The sequence below is a fragment of the Galeopterus variegatus genome, unplaced genomic scaffold (genome assembly GCF_000696425.1).
Source record: "Galeopterus variegatus unplaced genomic scaffold, G_variegatus-3.0.2 Scaffold3117, whole genome shotgun sequence".
Taxonomy (NCBI): Eukaryota; Metazoa; Chordata; class Mammalia; order Dermoptera; family Cynocephalidae; genus Galeopterus; species Galeopterus variegatus.
Genome location: NW_007729228.1, coordinates 181582 through 201817, shown reverse-complemented (window position 1 = coordinate 201817; position 20236 = coordinate 181582). Strand labels below are relative to the sequence as shown.

Below are 20236 nucleotides of genomic sequence, written 5' to 3'. Positions count from 1 at the left end.
GAGCGCCGCCGCGCTCCCAAGCAGCGCACTGTAGCAGTGCGCCACCGGGCCGGCCCTGGCCGAACCACTTTGAAAGTAAACTACAGAATGAAAATTCTCTAAATAATGCAGCCCGAATCTTCTAAGAATAAGGATATTTTCCTACATAATCATAATAACTATTACAACTAGGCAAATGAACAACAATTCTTTCATATCATTTAGTATATACTCCATATTCAATTCCCCCTATTATCCTAAATAAAGTCTTTTTGGTTTTGATTTAGTATCTAATCAAGATTAACATGGTAGACTTGATTATCATGTTCCTTTTAATCTAAAATCATCCCATTATTTTTTTTTTGTTTTGAATTTTTTTGTTTCCCATGACTGACTTTTTTAAAAAAAAATTATTTTATTAATTGAATCAAAATTGATTATACATTTTTGGGGGTTGAACATTGAGATATGTTGATTAAATCAATATTGCCAGCATATATATTGTTACAAATCGTAATTATTCTTTATGCCCTTAGTCCAACCTCACCACTTCCCCGATTCCCTCCCCCTCCCCCCTCTAATTGCCCTAGATTTCTTCTCTCCTTCCGAAAGAATAATGGCAACTCTGTTAACTTGTTGCCTAGATGATCTGTCCAATGCTGAGAGACGTGATCAGGTCCCCCAGTATTATCATAGAGCAGATGCTTCTGTCACTCTGAAATGGGTTTTGTGGAAAGAGATGTCCTCTTCTTTTCTTTGGTCTCTGCTGGTGACTCTTCTTGTGTGAATGCACTCCAGTTGTTAGCAGACCATCTGCGTGGTGGCTGTGGCATCTAGCCACTTTTGCAGCAGCCATGGTTATTGTAGTGACTATGGTGGGCCACCCATGTGGAGGTGCTGTTTTTGGCATGCTCCTTGGCACTGGCGGTATGCCTGGTTGTGAGGTGTGTTTGGTCCCCTTCTCCATGCCTCTGGTCCCTGGGCAGGCCCCAAGGTGCTGGCACCCTGTGCCTTGTTTTGGGAGAGGGGTCCAGTCCCCTTCTCCATGTCCCAGGATCCTGGGCAGGACTCGAGGTACTGGTGCAGTGTGCCTGGTTGTGGGAGGAGGGTCCAGTCCCCTTCTCCATGCCTCTGGTTCCCAGGTGGGCTCAGAGGTGCTGGCGTTTTGTGCCTGGTGTGGGAGGAGGGTCCAGTCCCCTTCTGCATGCCTCTGGGCAGGGCAGGCCCTGAGGTGCTGGCACCATGTCCCTGGTCGTGGGACAGAGGTCCAGTCCCCTTCTCCTTGCCTCAGGTCTGTGGGTGGGCTCTGAGGTACTGGCATGGTGTGCCTTGTTGTGGGAGGAGGGTCTGGTTCCTGGCTCCATGCCTTGGGTCACTGGGTGGGACCCAAGGCGCTGGCTTGGTGTGCCTGGTTGTGGGGGAGAGGTCCGGTCGTCTTCTCCATGCCCTGGGTCCCTGGGTAGTCTCTGAGGTGCTGGCATGGTGTATCTGGCTGTGAGAGGGTGGTCCGCTCCCCTTCTCCATGCCCCAGGACAGTGGGTGGGCCCCAAGGCGCTGGCTTGGTGTGCCTGGTTGTGGGAGAGAGGACCATTCCCCTTCTCCATGCCTCAGGTCCCTGGGCAGGCCCTGAGGCACTGGTGCAGTGTGCCTGGTTGTGGGAGAGAGGTCCAGTCCCCTTCTCTTTGCCCCAGGTCCCTGGGTGGGCTCTGAGGTGCAGGCATGTTGTGCCGGGTTGTGGGAGGGTGGTCCGGTCTGGGCGGGGCCCAAGGTGCTGGCACAGTGTGCCTGGTTATGGGAGAGAGGTCCAGTCCCCTTCTCCATGCCTCAGGTCCCCGGGGTGGGCCCTGAAGTGCTGGCTCAGTGTGCCTGGTTGTGGGAGAGAGGACCATTCCCCTTCTCCTTGCCCCGGGTCCCTGGGCGGGCCCCAAGGTGCTGGCACAGTGTGCCTGGTTGTGGGAGAGAGGTCCAGTCCCTTTCTCCATGCCTTGGTTCCCCAGGCGGGCCCCGAGGCGCTGGCTTGGTGTGCCTGGTTGTGGAAGAGAGGTCCAGTCCCCTTCTCCATACCCCGGATCCCTGGTTGGGCCCCAAGGCGCTGGCTTAGTGTGCCTGGTTGCAGGAGGGTGGTCAGGTCCTCTTCTCCATGCCCTGGGTCCCTGGGCAGGGCCCAAGGTGCTGTCGTGGTGTGCCTGGTCATGCGAGAGAGGTCCAGTCCCCTTCTCCTTGCTGTCGTGGTGTTCCTGGTTGTGGGAGGGGGGTTCAGTCCCCTTCTCCATGCCTTGGGTCCCTGGGCAGGCCCTGAAGCTCTGGTGCAGTGTGCCTGGTTATGGGAGAGAGTTCCAGTCCCCTTCTCCATACCCCGGGTCCCCAGGTGGGCCACAAGGTGCTGGTGTGGTGTGCCTGGTCATGGGAGAGAGGTCCAGTCCCCTCCTTGCCTCGGTTCCCCGGGCAGGCCCCAAGGTGCTGGCATGGTGTGCCTGGTTGTGGGAGGGTGGTCCAGTCCCCTTCTCCATGCCCCAGGACCGTGAGTGGGCCCCGAGGCACTGGCTCCATGACTGACTTTTTGAAGAGTCCAAGCCAGTTATCATTCACAATATATCACACAGAAAAATCAAAACAAAATAAGAATGTCTCACACCATTGAATCTGATTACTTTCTTGTGATTAGATTCAGATTAAATATTTTTGGTAAGAATACTATATCATCTTTCAGAATCTCACCTGTAGAATGTCTATTTTCTTATGATTAGATTCAAGTCAAATATTTTTGATAAGAATACCAAATAAGTGATACTGCATACTCCTTATCACATCAGATCAAGAGGCACATAATGTCAGGTTATCCCATTATTGTTGAGATAAAGTTTGATCACTTCACTGAAGTGGTACTTATCAGATAGCTCTGTTGTAAAGGCACATTTTCTCCTTTATAATTATTAAGTAATCTGTGGAGTGATACTTTTGAGACCACTCAAGTATCCTGTTCCCCAACAGTCTTAAACTCAATGGTTTTAGCATCCATTGATGAGCTTTGCCTGAATCAATTTTTATGCTTGGGCTGCAAAATGGTGATTTTCCTCACAGAATTGTATAACTAAAATGGATGGGTGAATTTTATGGTATGTAAATTATACCTCAATAAAACTGTTTTTTAAAAAATTAACTCAGTAACTTACAGTCTGTGTTTGGTCCCTTTCCTGCTAGCATATTTTTCTGCTAAGAAATGACTGACAGTTGAAACATTTTATAAATGAGGCAAAGTATTTAAGATCAGGATGAGTTTAATAAAAGTGTTCTATTGAAAAATTTTTTAAAATAAAATCAAATTTATTTATTTTTTTATCAGATAAGAATTTATTTATTTAAGATACAGATATATCTTTACAACTATTTTTTAATGTAACAAGGATCTGCACATTTATTTGTTCAAATAACAAATACATAAACTGAATAACAGGTGAATAACAAAATGCTCTGTAGAAAGTAGGGCTTCTAACTTTCACAAAACCTGGAGATGTAAAACTTACCAAAATTTACATATTTCATTTTATAATCTCTACAATTATTTGAAATACCTCTCTAAAGTCTTCCAAAAGCAGGTAAATATCAAATTAATTTCAATAGAGGAAGATGAATAAACTTTTCAAAGGCAAATTTATTTCTAAGCAAATCAACAAGTCCACTTAATAAAAAAATATGGAATGCTTCATGAATTTGCATATCATCCTTGCACAGGGGCCATGCTAATCTTCTCTGTATCATTCCAGTTTTAGTATATGTGCTGTCACAGTGAGCACCTGTTGAAATTATTTTTAATAGTGGTTTTCTAACTCTATCATTCTTTCTGCAATTATTAGTTGGCATGCTTCCGTAGAGACTTTCCCCTGTACCTTCCATTTCTCTCTTTTTTTTGGCATATCATTTTGGACTCATGGATTTTATTTCCCTTGGTGTATTATAATCCATTAATGTTATTATTCTTTTTGCTGTTTAAACCATCCTAATGTGGCCAGAGTCCCTTTGAGCACAATCTTGTGTCCTGAAATAACCTTATTAGTCTTTGAACAATGTTTGCTTTCTTTTACAAAAAGTCCCAAACTCACCCTGTACTTTCCTTGCCTGAGACCTGAGATTAGACAGTTCCCTAAGAAGACTTAGTTCCTTTTAGTGGGAATGGTATTTAGAAATGAAGATCTAGATGCTGAATGTGCTCGTCACTACTGGAGTGTCTGTCATTGCTTCTAAGCCCTTTCCATATATAGAACGAGGGACAGAAATTCATTACTGATATTTGCAATTCAAATTTATAATACAAATATAAAAAAAAGGAAAGAAAAAGTAACTTGTATCTCTTTTAACTTTCAATGAAAATCCTGATTTCTATTATCATTAATATACTTATGCATTCGCTTTATTCTACGATATATATAAAATGGTAGTAGTATTGATATTATATTTCTGAAACTAACAATAATCCTATTAAGAAAGTTTAAGATTTCCCTCCACTTCTTTTTATCCTTAAGATGACATCCTAGTAAGGATGCACCATCAAGAACACTATGTTCAAAAGTTAACAAAACTGAGTGATTTTGTTATAAATTACTTATATAGGTTTGCTTCGTTTCAATATATATTCAATTTTAGTATTTGTCTTTCTTCCCATTATTTTTGGCTTAATTCTAATTTTTGAGTACATATGCTCCTCAACTTACAATGGGGTTATGTCCTCATAACCCCACTGTTAAGTTGAAATTTTTAAGTCAAAAATGCTTTTGATACACCCAACCCACCCAACATTTGTAGCTTAGCTTAGTCTACCTTAAACGAGCTCAGAACTCTTACATTAACCATAGTTGGGTAAAATCATCTAACACAAAGCCTATTTTATAATATAATGTTATTCATGTAATTTATTGAATACTGTACTGAAAGTGAAAAACAGAATGGTTGTATGAGTACTCAAAGTACAGTTTCTACTGAATTAGTATTGCTTTCGAACCACTGTAAAGCTGAAAAATCATAAGTCAAACCATCACAACTTAGGGACCATCTGTGTATAAAACATTTATATGACCCCAAAGTCAAAACTGCATAAAAAGGAAATATTCGGAGAATATCTTGTTTCTATTCCTATTCTCTAGTCCCCAATCCTATCCACCCTCAATTTTCATTACTTTCTAGTTTATCCTTCCTGTATTTCATTTTAAAAAAATAGGCAATTACAGTTCTTCAGAACTAATGTAGACGTATGAGTTAAAAACACCCCTAAAACTGAGCTCTGTATAAGCTGGTCAAGGAGCACATAACCTGCCTTGTATCACATTTTTACTTGCAATACATAAAGCTTGGTATACAAATAAACTCCCACCTGAATTGTGTTCAATCCATTGCAAAGAATTCATGTGAGCATTCAGAATTTTGCAGATCTTCTGGAGCTAAAAACACACACAAGACTTTTAGATTATGGTTGTTCTGATGTGGTAAACAAAAACTAAACATGAGATTGAAATTAGGAAGTGACTTTTAATTTCTTCTGGTAAGAATTGAACTAAAAATGTACTAAATATTAATGGCTTTTTTTGGTATTTCATATTTGCAATGCTTATTGCCTTTATATATTAGTTCAAACTAATTATTTTGTCAATGAGATTCCTATAATTTAAAAAGAAACTCAGTATAACAGTACAAAAATAAATAATGAACATTAAAATGCATTTCACAAGATAAGAAATACATACAAAAAATTAAAAGTAGCATCATTTATCAAGCAAATCAGCAATTTTTAAAAAATGGTAATACTCAGTTGTCAAGCATGTTAAAAAATAAATACATTCATATACAGCCAATAATAATATAAATTGACTCAACCTTTCAAAATGTAAATTTTTATAATATATGACAAAAGTTTTCAAATATTTATACCTTTGACTCAGTATATTCTACTTCCAGGAGCCTATCCAGAGGAAATAATCAAATCTAAACACAACTGGTCATTATAGGGCTATTTTATGTTGGCCAAAAATTAGAAACAATATCTCTACCAACTAAAAAAAAGATTAAATATATTACTGTAAAGTCACCTCTGATGAAATATCATGGTGCCATTAAAATTCATGTTTTCAAAGAATGTTTAAATTTGAGGGAAGATAACCCCAAGGTAAGGGTTTTGATCCCTATACTGGCCAGCTGCCAAAAAATTTTTAAAAAGACAATTTTGGGGTAAAAGACCATGAAAGAATATTAAATGAAGATAGAATACAAAATTCGATATACACGTTTCCAGCGCTGTTTAAAACAAAAGAAGTATTTTTAACAGCATAGAAAAAAGACTAGAAAAACATGCCAATATAGTAGCAGATTAGTAGGTGATTTAATTTTGTATGTGGATTTTGTAAGAAAATGTGACTGAAGAACACAGAGCATAACATGGACTTGCTTAATAGAAATTTTAGATATTAGGTGGTGTCTCCTATTGCCCTCCCCAAAAGGGGGAATAAAAACAGATAAATCCCATTATAGTGAATATTGGAATAGTGCTATTTTTCTATCCTGGTATGTGGCCCATAGTAATAAAGCTTTGTTGGTCTGGTTACAATAAATTATCTATAGGAATATTATTGTTCAGCAAATGTGTTTTTCTGCTTTCTGTCCAATTATTTATGCTCTCTGAAAAAAGAGATAAGTTGTTGCTGATCTCTTGCTTCTTTTATCCTGCTATCATGCAGTAATTGCCCTTTAATTCACTCTTATTAAACATCTCAATCACCCATGCCAGGAAAAACAAAAATGAAAAGACTCAAACTACTTACTACACACTACTAAAATAAAATAAAACAATCCAGGGCTAAACAGAGAAAAAGGATAAAGATAGGATTACAGTCTCTTTTTACTTACTCTGTTGAGAATGTTCCTCTTATATTAATTCAACACAGAGGGACTAGACATCAGTCCTATGTCATGTCTAAATCTGCATATACTTATCTATCCATGCATCAAAACTCTATTACAACAAAACAATTCTGAATTTCAGAATTACAATGGTGACCTAATATTTCATGAAGAGAAAATCTGTATTTTGCCATCTCTTGATCATCTGTGTGAGATAGTAGCATGGACTATACAAGACTAATTTATATTTGTCTTTGTTCAACTTTTGATTCACCTGAAGTAAAGAATGGCACAATTTTTATATAGCTGGAAGGGACTTAAAGATCATTTAGTCTATCCTTGACATTTTGCAAAAAAAAAAAAGGGCCAAGACCCAGAGAGATTAAGTAACATAAACAAAATTCTAGTGCTTTCTCAACTATAAAATGCTGTCTCTTTATAATCAAAAACAGCTGGTAGTATGTATATAGATAAAGAATTGCCTATATGTAATTGGACAAAGAGCTTACTAAAGTATAATCACCACTTATATACTATATATCATTTATCCTCACCTGCCCAGATACAGGGCCCACTCCTAATTATAATTAACTGATAGAAAGCACAATGGGAGCTCCCATAATGGAAGATTTCTCTTACCATTACTGCCATGGAGCGAGAGTGGGGAAAGGAGGTCTCCATTTAACTGCTAAGACAATAGGGAAAGGTAGAGAAAATAAGCTCTTTCATTAAAGTATAGGGGAAAAAAACACAATTCTTTCTTACCACCAAATTAATCATGGCATCTCAACTCTAATTGAAGCCTCTGATGCATTTACATAATGAACTAAGTAGTGTTCTATGGTGCAAGTAGAAACCTAATAACCACATTTTTTAAAGTTTGTATGGAATAATATGTTAAGTCTAAAATAGTTAACTCACCAAACTTTTAAGATATAACCTAATTATAAATTAAAAATTCCCTGAATATTTCTAACAGACATAAAAATATCTATTTGCATTTATATGAATATGTAAGTAAATATGTTAAAGGAAGAATAAACTAGCTAATGAGTAAGTGAACAGAAAAATAAGTACAGGTACGTATTTAGTTACGTAAAGAACAAAGGAAAATACCCTGGAAATTTCAGGAGGAACGAATCATTTTTTTCACCCTCCTTGAAATAACCACAAAAAATTTGTAACTTTTTCTGCCTCTAAATATTTCCTGCCCCACTAACCACACCCAAGAGCTTCATATATCTAGAGGCAGGTAAGGAGCACTATAGAGGACAAGAGAAGGTGAGTAGCTAAAGGAAACAGAATGGTTACTTCACACTAAATCTTGGTTGTGTAAATGCATAAAACAGTAAACACACCGGGTCAGTAGATTCAGCACGACTTTCCAATGAATTCAGGTGACCAATAATGTCCTTGAGATCCTGGGACATTTGTTTCAGTTGAGCCTCAATAATTTCTGCTAATTTGTAACTGAAAAGGCAGGTAAAATAAAAGGATTACCAAGAAATGTTTTCTCCACTATCTGTTGATATTAATATACAAAGGTGATACTGCCAAGTGGATTTGCCCCAATCTCCCTACCTTCTCAGTTGGTCTCAGTTGTGACCAATGGCACATTCTCATGAATGCAGCACTCATGACCTTATTACCATATTCTAAAAAGACTCCAAAGGTGAAAGCTTTACCCACCTTACTATTTTTATAGTTATCTATTTACCCTCTGGCTAATTGTCTGGGGATTTCTAAAGCAAAGGAACTCTCTTTACATATCAAAATACATCCATAAGAAATATATACAAGTGAAGTTATTTAGTGTTTAGCAATGTTCAATAAATGCTGAGATGTCTTCAATGATCTTGAAAACATAAGTTGTCAAACTAAAACTTTATATAAATATACTTCACCAGGCAACAAAAGATGTTTTGAGAAATGAGCTTCACAATAATCAAAGATAGATAAATCTGGTAAGTTCACAACAAGCTGATTAGTAGCCTAAATTCTCGATTCCTACCCAAACTATTTACACACTCACACACACTTAACCTAGTCAGTAAATATGTTTATGAGACTTAAAGTGGACAGAGGATTTTTCAATCTTAATGTATCTAAAAACTAAAAGATTTAATTAGATTTGTTGGTAATTATCTACTGCCTTTCTATGCCAAAGTACTTATAGGTAAATGGTTGCCTAGATTGCTAAAGATTCTGGTGAAGATTTTATCACAATATAAATCTGACTGTAAAAGAGTAACTAGAAACAAATTAATGTTTCAAGGATTTCTTCAAACTACAGTTAGGATCTTATGGCTAAAAACATAACTATGTATGTTTCAAAAAAAAATGATAGGATATATAGAAAGCAACGCAAAGGAACGAAAAATCCACAAAGGCTAAAATACAAAAGTAGAAACAAAACTAGGGTAAATACAGATTAGCTTTACTTACCGCATTTAATGTTTCAACAAAAAAAGTTAACTTGCCAGACTTTTATAAATAAACTCAGTCTTAACTCTCTAATAAGCCAATGGTAAAATGAGTCCAATTTAGTCCCAATCTAGATTACGTAGCACATTCACATAAATTCTCCTAATACTTTATAAATTGGCCTGATTACCAAAATCTCAGTTCCAGAGAGATAAAGTGACTGTGGGAACACTGGAAATCTTTCAGCAGATTGTAACGACTAAATAGCACACAAATAAAATACACCTAGCCTAAGACATTTAGAAAATCATCCTGTTTTTGAAAACTAGGCAGTTTGCCCCCCGATTAACAAACTGCCTTTAAAATAGCAAGTGATTTATCACTAAAGCAATTACATGATATGTTTGGAAGAATTGATATAAATAAGAGACCATAAATAGGCCGTAATACTATGACATCACACACATAAAATTTGTATTTCTAATTTAAGAATAAACTTGACAAATATAAAAACTTTATATTGGATATACATGAGCATGAGATTAATAACAGTGTACAAAATGCTGTAAAACAAAATTTCTAGAATGATTTCTTAATTTTCAAACATCCAGAAAAGATAAACAGAAAAGAGTCAAACAAGTTGATAAATGTCAGCTATAAGAACTTGTCCATTTCTATCAGTTTTTATTCCCTGACTTCTGATTCAACTTTCCCTCTTTTTTGGAGTGCTCTCAGAGTAGGTAAGTCTTGCCCCATTCCTTGATCCTTATCCAATTACTTACATCCTCTCACGCTCCTCATCTGGATACTGCAGATAAAAGGGCCTGCGCCTGCTCTGGTCCTTCAGAAACTCCTCTAAAGGTATCAAAATATTTTCTAGCTCCTTCTGCTCTGACAGGATAAAATCCAGTTCTTCTTCCAACCTGAATAAAACAAGTTGACAAAAGGGCTGATAAAAGAAGTTTAGAGTGACAAAATAAACGTCAATAAACTACATCAAGGAAAAAAAAAAAACTGAACAAGAAGTTAGGTCTTTAATTTTTCAAACTAGGAAATCGAAGGTTCTACCTTTTCTGATCCAGTTTCACTTTTTCCAGTTCTCCATATAAAGTAGTAATCTATGAAGAGAAATAAGAATTTTTAAAGCTGAGCTATTTTCAAAACGAGAAAATAAATGCTATTTTCTCTTCTTCCTTGTCACAGTTATGAGATTTTAAGTAAGGCTAAATTATCTAGAGGTTACTTCGTGATTATCTTAGTTATAAAAATTAAGCACCATTCTAAAAAAAAAGAGAGAAATAAGAATACAATAATGTAAATATTTGAACTTATTTAATAATTTTAGAGCAATATCAATTTTCTCAAATACATTTCAAATATGAAAGATTTCCTAATTCAGGGCACTTATTACCTAAGGTAAATATTTTGAAGCTGCTCACCAATACTAGGGTAGAAAATTAACCACAAAAAACAGTTCTATTTGCTTGTGTTCATCTGAAAATACTTACACAATACAGGTAGACTAATGAGACTATCTCCTCACCTTCTCATCATTATCAATCAATGCACGTTTCCAAGCATCGACATGGGTGGCATGGTAAAGAAAGTATTTCTCATAATCCTCTAGCTCAAAGCTCCAATTGTTCGTCAGATTCTCCAGCTGACCATATGCCATCACGGGAGTTACTATTGCACTAAAAAATAAAAGGATGCGATATAATCATATGATCATATTTTTAAAAGTATATTCAGATTTTAAAAACTAACACGGGAGGACTCTGAGAAGAAAATAGCACGTGAGGAGTTTCTCATACCTGCTCCCCAACAAAACAACCATAGCTGGTAAAGATAACTAAAAAGCAACCATTTAAAGTCTCTGTAAATTATCCTAAGGGAATATAGCAAATAAAAATTTATTAAGAAATCTACCAAATCACAGTAAGAACAACTAAAGTCTGTCCCACAATCCGCTCACTCTTCCTCCATCACAGGTCAGCATGATGGAAGCTCTTTTCTAGGTGGGTGTGGCCAAGAAGATAGAACTCTTTTTCCCCACAGCTCTTAGTCAAAGTGGTCCATTCCCCTGTCTGAGTAGTATCCACCAGAGAATGGGCATCCCCAACTGGGCAGAACCATGTGGAACTCCAATTCCCCTAACAGATGGTATCAAAAAGGCTGAGCAGCTAGCCAACCTTTGATCTCCTGACCAACGGAGTCAGACAATGCTCTGATTCTTCTGCTGGGGCAGTGTCAGCAGGGCTTGGTAGGAAGGTAATTGTCACTTCCCTGCCTGACAGAAGCAGGCGATGTTCCAATTTCCCACCAGGGTACTATTGGTGGGATCTAATGACAAGCCAAACCTAAATCCCCACCCAGCAGCAACAATACTTAATGAGGCAGAATGAGACAGGGTTAATCAAAATTAGGTTTCACCCCTTGCCTCTGGTGTCAGTGGGATCAAGTGGGAGCTGAACTTCTATACCTGCTGGTATCATTAAGACTGAACAATGTAATCCAAGTTTGGGGCTAGTAAGGACTCCACTTCTTACCACCTATGGAGTCAGCAAGGCTCAGTGGGAAGCTTGACCTCCACATCCACTGGCAAAACCCAGACTGAATGAGGCAGGGCCAAGCAGGGTCAGTCAGCCCTCTGTCCCCCTTCTCTCATGAGCCTTGTGTCAGCAGGGCTCAGCAGAGAGCTAAGCCTCTATACCAACCCGGCATCAACGAGGCTGAACAAAGTGGTATGCAACAGAGTAATTGACATCCTGCTTCTTCTCTCTCCTAGTGTCAGTGGGGGCACAAAAGGAAGCTGAATTCTGTCTCCACCTGCAGCAACTAAGCAGTATGACTCAATCCTCCACTTCCCCTTGATCTGGGGGCTCCAGGGTCCAGCTGTGAGCTAAGCTTACATCCTCACTTAGAGGCAATGAAGTAGTTCAATGCAGTGCCCCATTTTCATGGGAAATGAGTCCACAGGGCTAAAGGGAGCTGAACTTCTACACCACCCATTTGCATTGAGGCAGTATGAATCAGTGCTCCACTTTTGCTGGGGGGTGTGAACAAGGTTCAGTGGGAAGTAGAACATAAAAACACCCATCCCTTGCCCTACACCTCAACAAAGGGACTGTCTGATGGATAAAAGATGTAAATAGGACCTAAACTTTTCTAACATAGTAGACAAAATGTCTAGGATACAATAAAAAATTACCCGTCATATCAAGAACAAGAAAAATTACAACTTGAAAGAGAAAGGACAATCAGCTGATGCCAAGAGGTATCAAATGTTGGAATTATCTGAAAAGAATTTTAAAGCAACCATCAAAAAAATAGAAAACCTCAGCACATAAAAAGTTATGAAAAACAATCAAATGGAAAATATAGACCTGAAAAATAACTGAAATAACAAACTCATTTGAAGGGTTTGATAGTATAGTGGAATTGACAGAGGATAGAATCAGTGAACTTGAGAAAAGATCAATAGAATTTACAGAACAACAAAGAGAAAATAGGCAGAAACAAAGAAAAAAAAAAGTCTCAAGGCCTAGGAGGACAATAATAAAAAAGGTAACATTCATAAAATAAGAGTTCCAGAAAGAGAGGAAAGAGAACGGAACGGAAAAAGTATTTGAAAAAGTAAGGATTGAAAACTTCCCAAATCTGGCAAAAGTATAAATCCAGAGATCCAAGAAGCTGAACAAACCCCAAACAGAATAATGCAAAAAAATCTGTGCTAAGACACATAATAATTAAACTTCTCAAAACTAAAGACAATGAAAAAATCTTGAAAGCAATCAAAGAGAAAAAATGAATTACTTAAAAAGGGAACACCAATTTGAATGACAGCAGACTTCATTTTTCAAGCACTGAAAGAAAAAAGTGTCAACAATGACTTCTATATCTAGTGGAAATGTCCTTCAGAAAAGGGGAAATAAAGACATTCTGACACAAAGTAAAATTAAGGTAATTTGCTGCTAGCAAACCTACCCTTGAAGATTAGCTAAACAAAGGAAATGAAAACAGAAGACTTGTAACATCATATAAAGGAAAGAAGAACACCAAAATGGGTAAAAAAGAAAGGTAAATAAACTATTCTACTTTGGCACGACTTTCTTATATCACATTTGATGGTTGAAGTAAAAATTATAACCCCATGTACTTTAACGTACATAGAGGAAACACTTGAGACAATTAAAAGGTAAGGAGGGTAAAGGGAACTGATTGGAAGTAAGGTTTCTACAATTCACCCAAAGTGGTAAAATGTCAATACAACTAGATTGTTGCAAGTTATACATGTATATTGTAATACCTAGAGCACCCAGTGAGAAAACTACACAAAGCAGAAGCAACAGAGCATGCCCAGGGTCCTGAGGCAGGAGCCGAGGGCCACCCTCCCCACCACTGCCACACGTGAACAGGCAAGGAGCACACCAAAAACACCACTTCCACGTGGGTGGTCCACCACAGCCACTGCCATGGCCACAGCTGCTGCAAAAGCAGCTCGACGCCACAGCAGTAGCCACAGCCACCATGCAGGTGGTTGACACTCAGTTACATTGACACAAGAAGAGTCACCAGTGGAGACCAGAAAAAAAAGGATGTCTATTTTTATCTCAAAGTACTCTCTAATTTCCTTGTGATTTTTCTTTTTACACATTGTTTACTTAGGAGAATGTTGTTTAATTTCCACACATTTGTGAATTTTCTAAATTTCCTTCTGTTATTGTGATCAGAGAACATATTTTCTATGATCTTAGTCTTTTAAAATGTATTAAGACGTTTTTTATGGCCAAAAATTTAAAAAAATAAGAAAATAATACAAAGCAGTATATTTAAAAACACTATAAATAGAACAAGATGGCACGGAGCTGGGAACCAGACCCTACTCCCACAATCAGGCATACTGCCAGCACCACAGGGCCCACCCATGGTCCTGAGGCATGGAGCCAAGGGATCAGACCCTCCGCCCACAACCAGGCACACCACCAGTGCCATGGGGCCTGCCTGGGTCTGGTCCCCTGCCTGGCATGAGGCCAGGGACCAGACTCCCTCCCACAGCCAGGCACACTACCATTGCCCCCACCAACTAGGTAAGGAGCATGCCAAAAACATCACCTCTATGTGGGTGGCCCACCACAGCCAGCACAATAACCACAGCTGCCGCAAAAGCAGCTAGATGCCACAACCACCGTGCAGATGGTCTGCCAGCCACTGGAGTGCATTGACACAAGAAGAGTCACCAGCAGAGACCAAAGAAAAGAAGAAGATGTCTCTCTCCACAAAGCTCATTACAGAGTGACAGAAGCATCTGCTCTACAATAATATTGGGGGACCTGAACACACCTCTAAGCACTGGACAGATCATCTAGGCAACAAATCAACAGAGTAACCATTACTCTCTCAGAAGGAGAGACGAAATCTAGGGTAAATAGAGGGGGGAAGGGGGAGGGAGAGAGAGATGGGGAGAGATTGGACAAGGGGAATAAAGAATAAGTATGATTCATAAAAATAAGTATGCTAGTAATATTGATATGATCAACATATGTCAATGTTGAACCCCCAAAATATGTATAATCAGTTATGATTCAATAAAAAAATAAATAAATAAACAAATAAATAAATAGAACAAGATGGAACACTAAAAAAATATTCAAGGAACCCACAGGAAGGTTAAAAACAAAAAAAGAAACAGAAGAACAAAAATCAGAGGTAACAAACAAATAATAAAATAGCAGACTTAAGCCCTAAGATATCAATAATTACCTCAAATGTAAATGCTAAATATTCCAATTAAAAGACAGAGATTTACAGAGTGGATGAAAAACAATCCAACAATATGTTGCCTACAAGAAACTCACTTCAAATATAAGGACATAGATAGGCTGAAAATAAAAGGTTGGATAAAGATGCACCATGCAAGATTATTTTCTTAAAAAGATTGCTGTTTAATATCAGATAAAGTAGACTATAGAACAAAGAAAATTTCCAGGGTCAAAGACAGACATTACATAATGATAAAGGAATCAAGGTACAAGGAAGGCTGACAATCCTAAATGTGTAAACAACCAAACAACAGAGCCTAAAAATACATGAAGCAAAAACTGATTGAGCTAAGGGGAGAAATAAGCAAATCCACAATTATATTTAGGGACTTCAAAAAGCCACTCTCCATAACTGAATGAACTACTAGAAAGAAAAGCAGCAAGGGTACAGAATCTGAAAATACAATGAGGCAACAGGATCTAACTGACATATATAGAACACTCCATCCAACAGCAGAAAACACAATTTTCAAGTGTCCATGAAACATTCATCATGACAGACCATATCCTCACCCATAAAACAAATCTGAACAAATATAAAAGAACTGAAATCATACAGAACATGTTCTCTGACCATAATGGAATCAAAAGACAAACCAATACAGAAAGAAAACAAGAAAATCTCCAAACACTTGGAAATTAAAGAACGCACTTCTAAGTAATCCATGCGGTAAAGAGAAATTTGTAAAGGAAATTCTAAAAGTATATAGAGCTGAATGAAATCACAACATACCAAAATATGTGGGACACAGCTAAAGCAGTGCTGAGAGGGATATTGGTAGTACTGAATGCTTAATATTGGAAAAGAGGAAAGAATTCAAAACAATAGTGTAAGTTCATACCTCAATAAACATAATAGCAAAATGTACCCAAAGCAACCAAAAAGAAGGAAACAATAGAGTGGAAATCAGTGAAATTGAAAACAGGAAAATAGAGAACAATCAATGAAATGAAAGCTGGTTCTTTGGAAAAAGATCGAAAAAACTGATAAAAGAAAGACACAAACTACCAATATCAGAAATGAAACAAGAATATCTCTACAGCTATTCAAAGGACAATAAGGGAATACTCCAAACAACTTTATGCTCATAAATTCCACAACTTAGAAGAAATAGACCAATTCCTTGGAAACTACACACTACTAAATCTTACCAATGAACTAGATAAACTGAAAAGTCCAAAGAAATTAAAGAAATTGATTTGTAATTTAAAAGCTCCTATAAAAGAAATATCCAGGCCCAGAAAGTTTCACTGGAGAATTCTGCCAACATTTAATGAATTAACACGAATTTTACACAATTTCTTCTGGAAAACAGAAGACAATACTTCCCAGATCATTTTATAAGGTGAGTACTATCCTGATATCAAAGCCACAGACAGGAAATCCAAAAAACAAAACAAAACAAAAAACTACAGAAAAAAAAAAGAAAGCAACAGGAAAAATCCTACAGAAAAAAAGAAAACTTTCATAAATTCAGATACAAAAGTCCTCAAACAAAATACTAGCAAACCAAATGTAAAAATGTATAAAAAAATCATACACCATGACCAAGTGGGATTTATTACACATATGCAAGGCTGGTTGAACATCTGAAAATCAATCAACACAATCCACCATACCATCAAGATAAAGAAAAAAATCTTAAAAGAGCATATCAATTGAGGCCAAAAAAATCCAACAAATACATCCAACTGATTTTTGACAAAAATGTAAAAAACAATTCAGTGGAGAAAGACAGCCTTTCAACAAATGATGTTAGAAAAATTAGATAATATCCATAGACAAAAGAAATTAATCTCGACCTAAACCTCATACTTAATGTAAAAATTAACTCAAAATGGATCATGAGTTTACATGTAATATGTAAAACTAAAAAACTTTTAGAAAAAAAAAAAAACAGGAGAAAAAACTTTGGGATCTAGGGCTAGGCACAGAGTTCTTATAATTGATACTAAAAGTATAATCCATTAAAGGAAAAATTGACAAATTATACCTCACCAATTAAAAGTTTTTGTTCAGCAAAAAGACCTTGCTAAGAGGATGAAAAGACAAGTTTCAGATTTAGTGAATATATTCATAAATCACGTATCTGACAAAGAACTGACATCTAGAATATATAACAAATTCTCAAAACTGAACATTAAAAAAAAGCAAATAATTCAAGTAGAAAATGGACAAAAGATATGAATAGACACTTCACCAAAGAGGATATATTGATGGCAAATAAACATGCAAAAAGATGCTCATCATATTAGTTATCAGGGAAATGCAAATTAAAACAATAAGGAGATATCAAAACAAAAAATAATGAGAACACCAGCCACTCTGGAATAGAGCTTGGCAGTTTCTTTAAAAATAAACATGCAACTACTAAACCACCCCACAACTGGGCATTTATCCCAGAGAAATGAGATTTATGCCTATAAAAAACCTGTACATACATATTCATACCAGCTTTATTCATAATAACCAAAAAGCTGGAAACAACCTAGATGTACATCAACAGGTGAGTGGTTAAATAAACCATGGTACATCCACAATACCATGAATACCACTCAGAAATAAGTGAATCTCAAGGAACAATGCTAAATGGAAAAAGCCAGTCCCCAAAGGTCAAATACATATTATTCCATTCCATTCTTGAAATGTCAAGATTACAGAAATGGAGAAAGGATAAATTGTTGCCCAGGGTCAAGCAAAGGAGGGGAAGGTAGTGGGTGTGGCTATAAAAGTGCAATAGGAGGAATCATTGTGGTGATGAAACTATTCTGCATCTTGACTGTATCAATGTCGATATCCTGGTTGTGATACTGTACTACAGTATTGCAAGATGTTATCATTGGAGGAAATGATATAAAAGACACACAGGATGTTTTGTATTATTTCTTACAAATACATGCACATCTATAATTATCTCATAATTAAAAATATAATTTAAAAAATGAACAAGTATTAGTGAGGAGCATAGTATAGTATGTAAGAATACAGGTTCTAGAGCTCAGCTGCCTGGATTTTGATCCTGGCTCAACCATTACCAAGTGTGTGACCATGAGCAGATTATAAAATCTCTATGTGTTCCAGTATCCTCATCTATAAAAATAGTGCTTACCTCATAGGGTTATTGTAAGAATTAAACATGATGTTTGTAAAGCATTGTCATCTTGCTAAACATAGTAATTGCACAATAAATGGTACCTATTATAACTAATAGTAATGATTGTATTATAATGGTATTCAGAAGGCAAAGGTGTACTGTTGTTTGTTCACTTTCCTAACGTACAGAAATGTTTCTCTAACCGTTCCCTCAACTCAATCATTTATCTAACTTTTAAGTACTATTCTAAAGCTATACCAGCAAGTTATGCCTTGTAGACAATAAATAAAACAAAACTCATGCAAATTTTCAAACAAATATGCTTACTTAACAGTCGAAGTAAAAGGTACAGAAGTGACACCAACTGCAACGGTGGTATTAGTCCCAGTTGATCTCCCCAGTTTTAGATTCTGGGTAAGGCCACTGGTGACTGTGGTAGTGGTAGTGGTGGTGATAGTGCTGGTGTTACTCGTTGAAATTGTAGCTGGAAAATAAAATGCATATTTTTAGTAAGAAATGAGAAAATTGTTTCATTTAAGCCTTGATCATTCAGGTTAAAAACTATAGAGGCATTTTGTAAACTATGAATTTGAACTCAAAGTTGTAGATTTGCACTCAACACTGTTGTAATATGAAGTGATATATGGCAGGCGAGGTATCTGAATTAACCTTCCTGCTGAAAACTAAAAGTCTTGGATAAGTTTGTAATAAATTAAAACTTATAACCTTATAATCAGCCATATATCAGTTAAAGAAATTAAGTCAATCCTCAAACTCCGGATTCAGATGACCTCACTGGTAAGTTCTACTAAATCTTGAAGAAAAGAATAATTACAATTTACATAAAATCTTTGCACATCTATATGTTTGCATACTTACATAACTATATCAGCGTAATTAATTCCTAGAAATGAAACTGCTAGATCAAAGGGTTAGCATGCTCTAAATTTCATTTATTTATTTATTTATTTATTTTTGGCAGCTGGCTGTTACAGGGATGGAACTCTGAACCTTGGTGTTGTCAGCACTATGCTGTAACCAACTGAGCTAACCGACCAGCCCTTCTGAATTTGAATATATCTTGCTAAATTGCCCCACCAAAACAATTTTGCCAATTTACAATCCCACCAATAGGGGAGAGTGCCTGTTTCTCTACATCACAGCCAATACTAGGCATACATCTTTGCCAACCTAATAGGCAAAAAACTCTCAAAGTTTTATCCACAGCCCAGATCTCTCTCTCATGTGTCTTTTTCTGTTGTACCCTTACTAGAATGCCTTACCCTCTATAGATGAGATCCTGAGAATACTTCATGGCCTAGCTCAAATTCTTTTCTCCCCAATGTTTACTGCTCACTTCTCTCCCACACATAGTTTTCTTTTGGTTTTCTGAACTTTCTGTAGCATTGTTGGTTCTTATTACAATGAACTCTTAAAGAACAAAACACAAAAAGTTGTGGCTGGTGGGAACTAGGATTGCTTTGTTTTCTTCCTTCATGGTGCCTGACACATACACTGACTATTCTAAGGGAAACTGGCCTATCCCATTCCTGCTGATGGAACAAGCTAGAACACCCATTCTTTATTCCAGGTAAATCTGTCCTTTGCTCCTGTTTCACAGTTGATTGGGCCAGGGTGGGCATCTGAAGTATGAGAAGCCATCCCATGTGCTAATAAGGAGCCTAAGAAAGGGTCTGACACAAAAAGCTCTAGCCAAAGGGATAAGATCGGTCAGAATATCATTTTCAAAAATTTAGCAGTATGGAAAGAATCCAACCCTAGGTAGAAATACAGAAATATTTCCAGAAATATGGAAAAAATCAGACTCTAGGCAGAAAATTGGTATTATTGGTTTTTCAAGATGGCGACAGGTCTGGAGCGGGCGTGCCAGAGGACAGAGCGAGCCTGAGAAGTGTGCACTGTGCTGCCAGAGTACTATTTGCATTTCCAAGAGCAACAAAAAACAAATAAATCACTGATCAACTAATCTACAACGAAAAAAAGCAACTACAGTCTCGAGGTTTTAGGGCC

At 37.1% G+C, this 20236-nt stretch overlaps 1 protein-coding gene across 3 annotated transcripts in view; it reads right to left on the bottom strand.

Moving 5' to 3' along the window:
• The window catches only part of NUP62CL (nucleoporin 62kDa C-terminal like), a 101178-nt gene that overhangs the window by 14003 nt on the left and 66939 nt on the right, over window positions 1-20236 (bottom strand). For all 3 annotated transcript variants that reach the window (XM_008583986.1, XM_008583988.1, XM_008583985.1), the window contains exons 3-8: window positions 18533-18689; window positions 10832-10982; window positions 10357-10406; window positions 10071-10211; window positions 8223-8334; window positions 5345-5411 (exon numbers count right to left, since the gene is read on the bottom strand). In XM_008583986.1, coding sequence (XP_008582208.1) covers window positions 5345-5411; window positions 8223-8334; window positions 10071-10211; window positions 10357-10406; window positions 10832-10982; window positions 18533-18689 — 678 coding nt within the window. The remainder of the gene's footprint in view (window positions 1-5344; window positions 5412-8222; window positions 8335-10070; window positions 10212-10356; window positions 10407-10831; window positions 10983-18532; window positions 18690-20236) is intronic.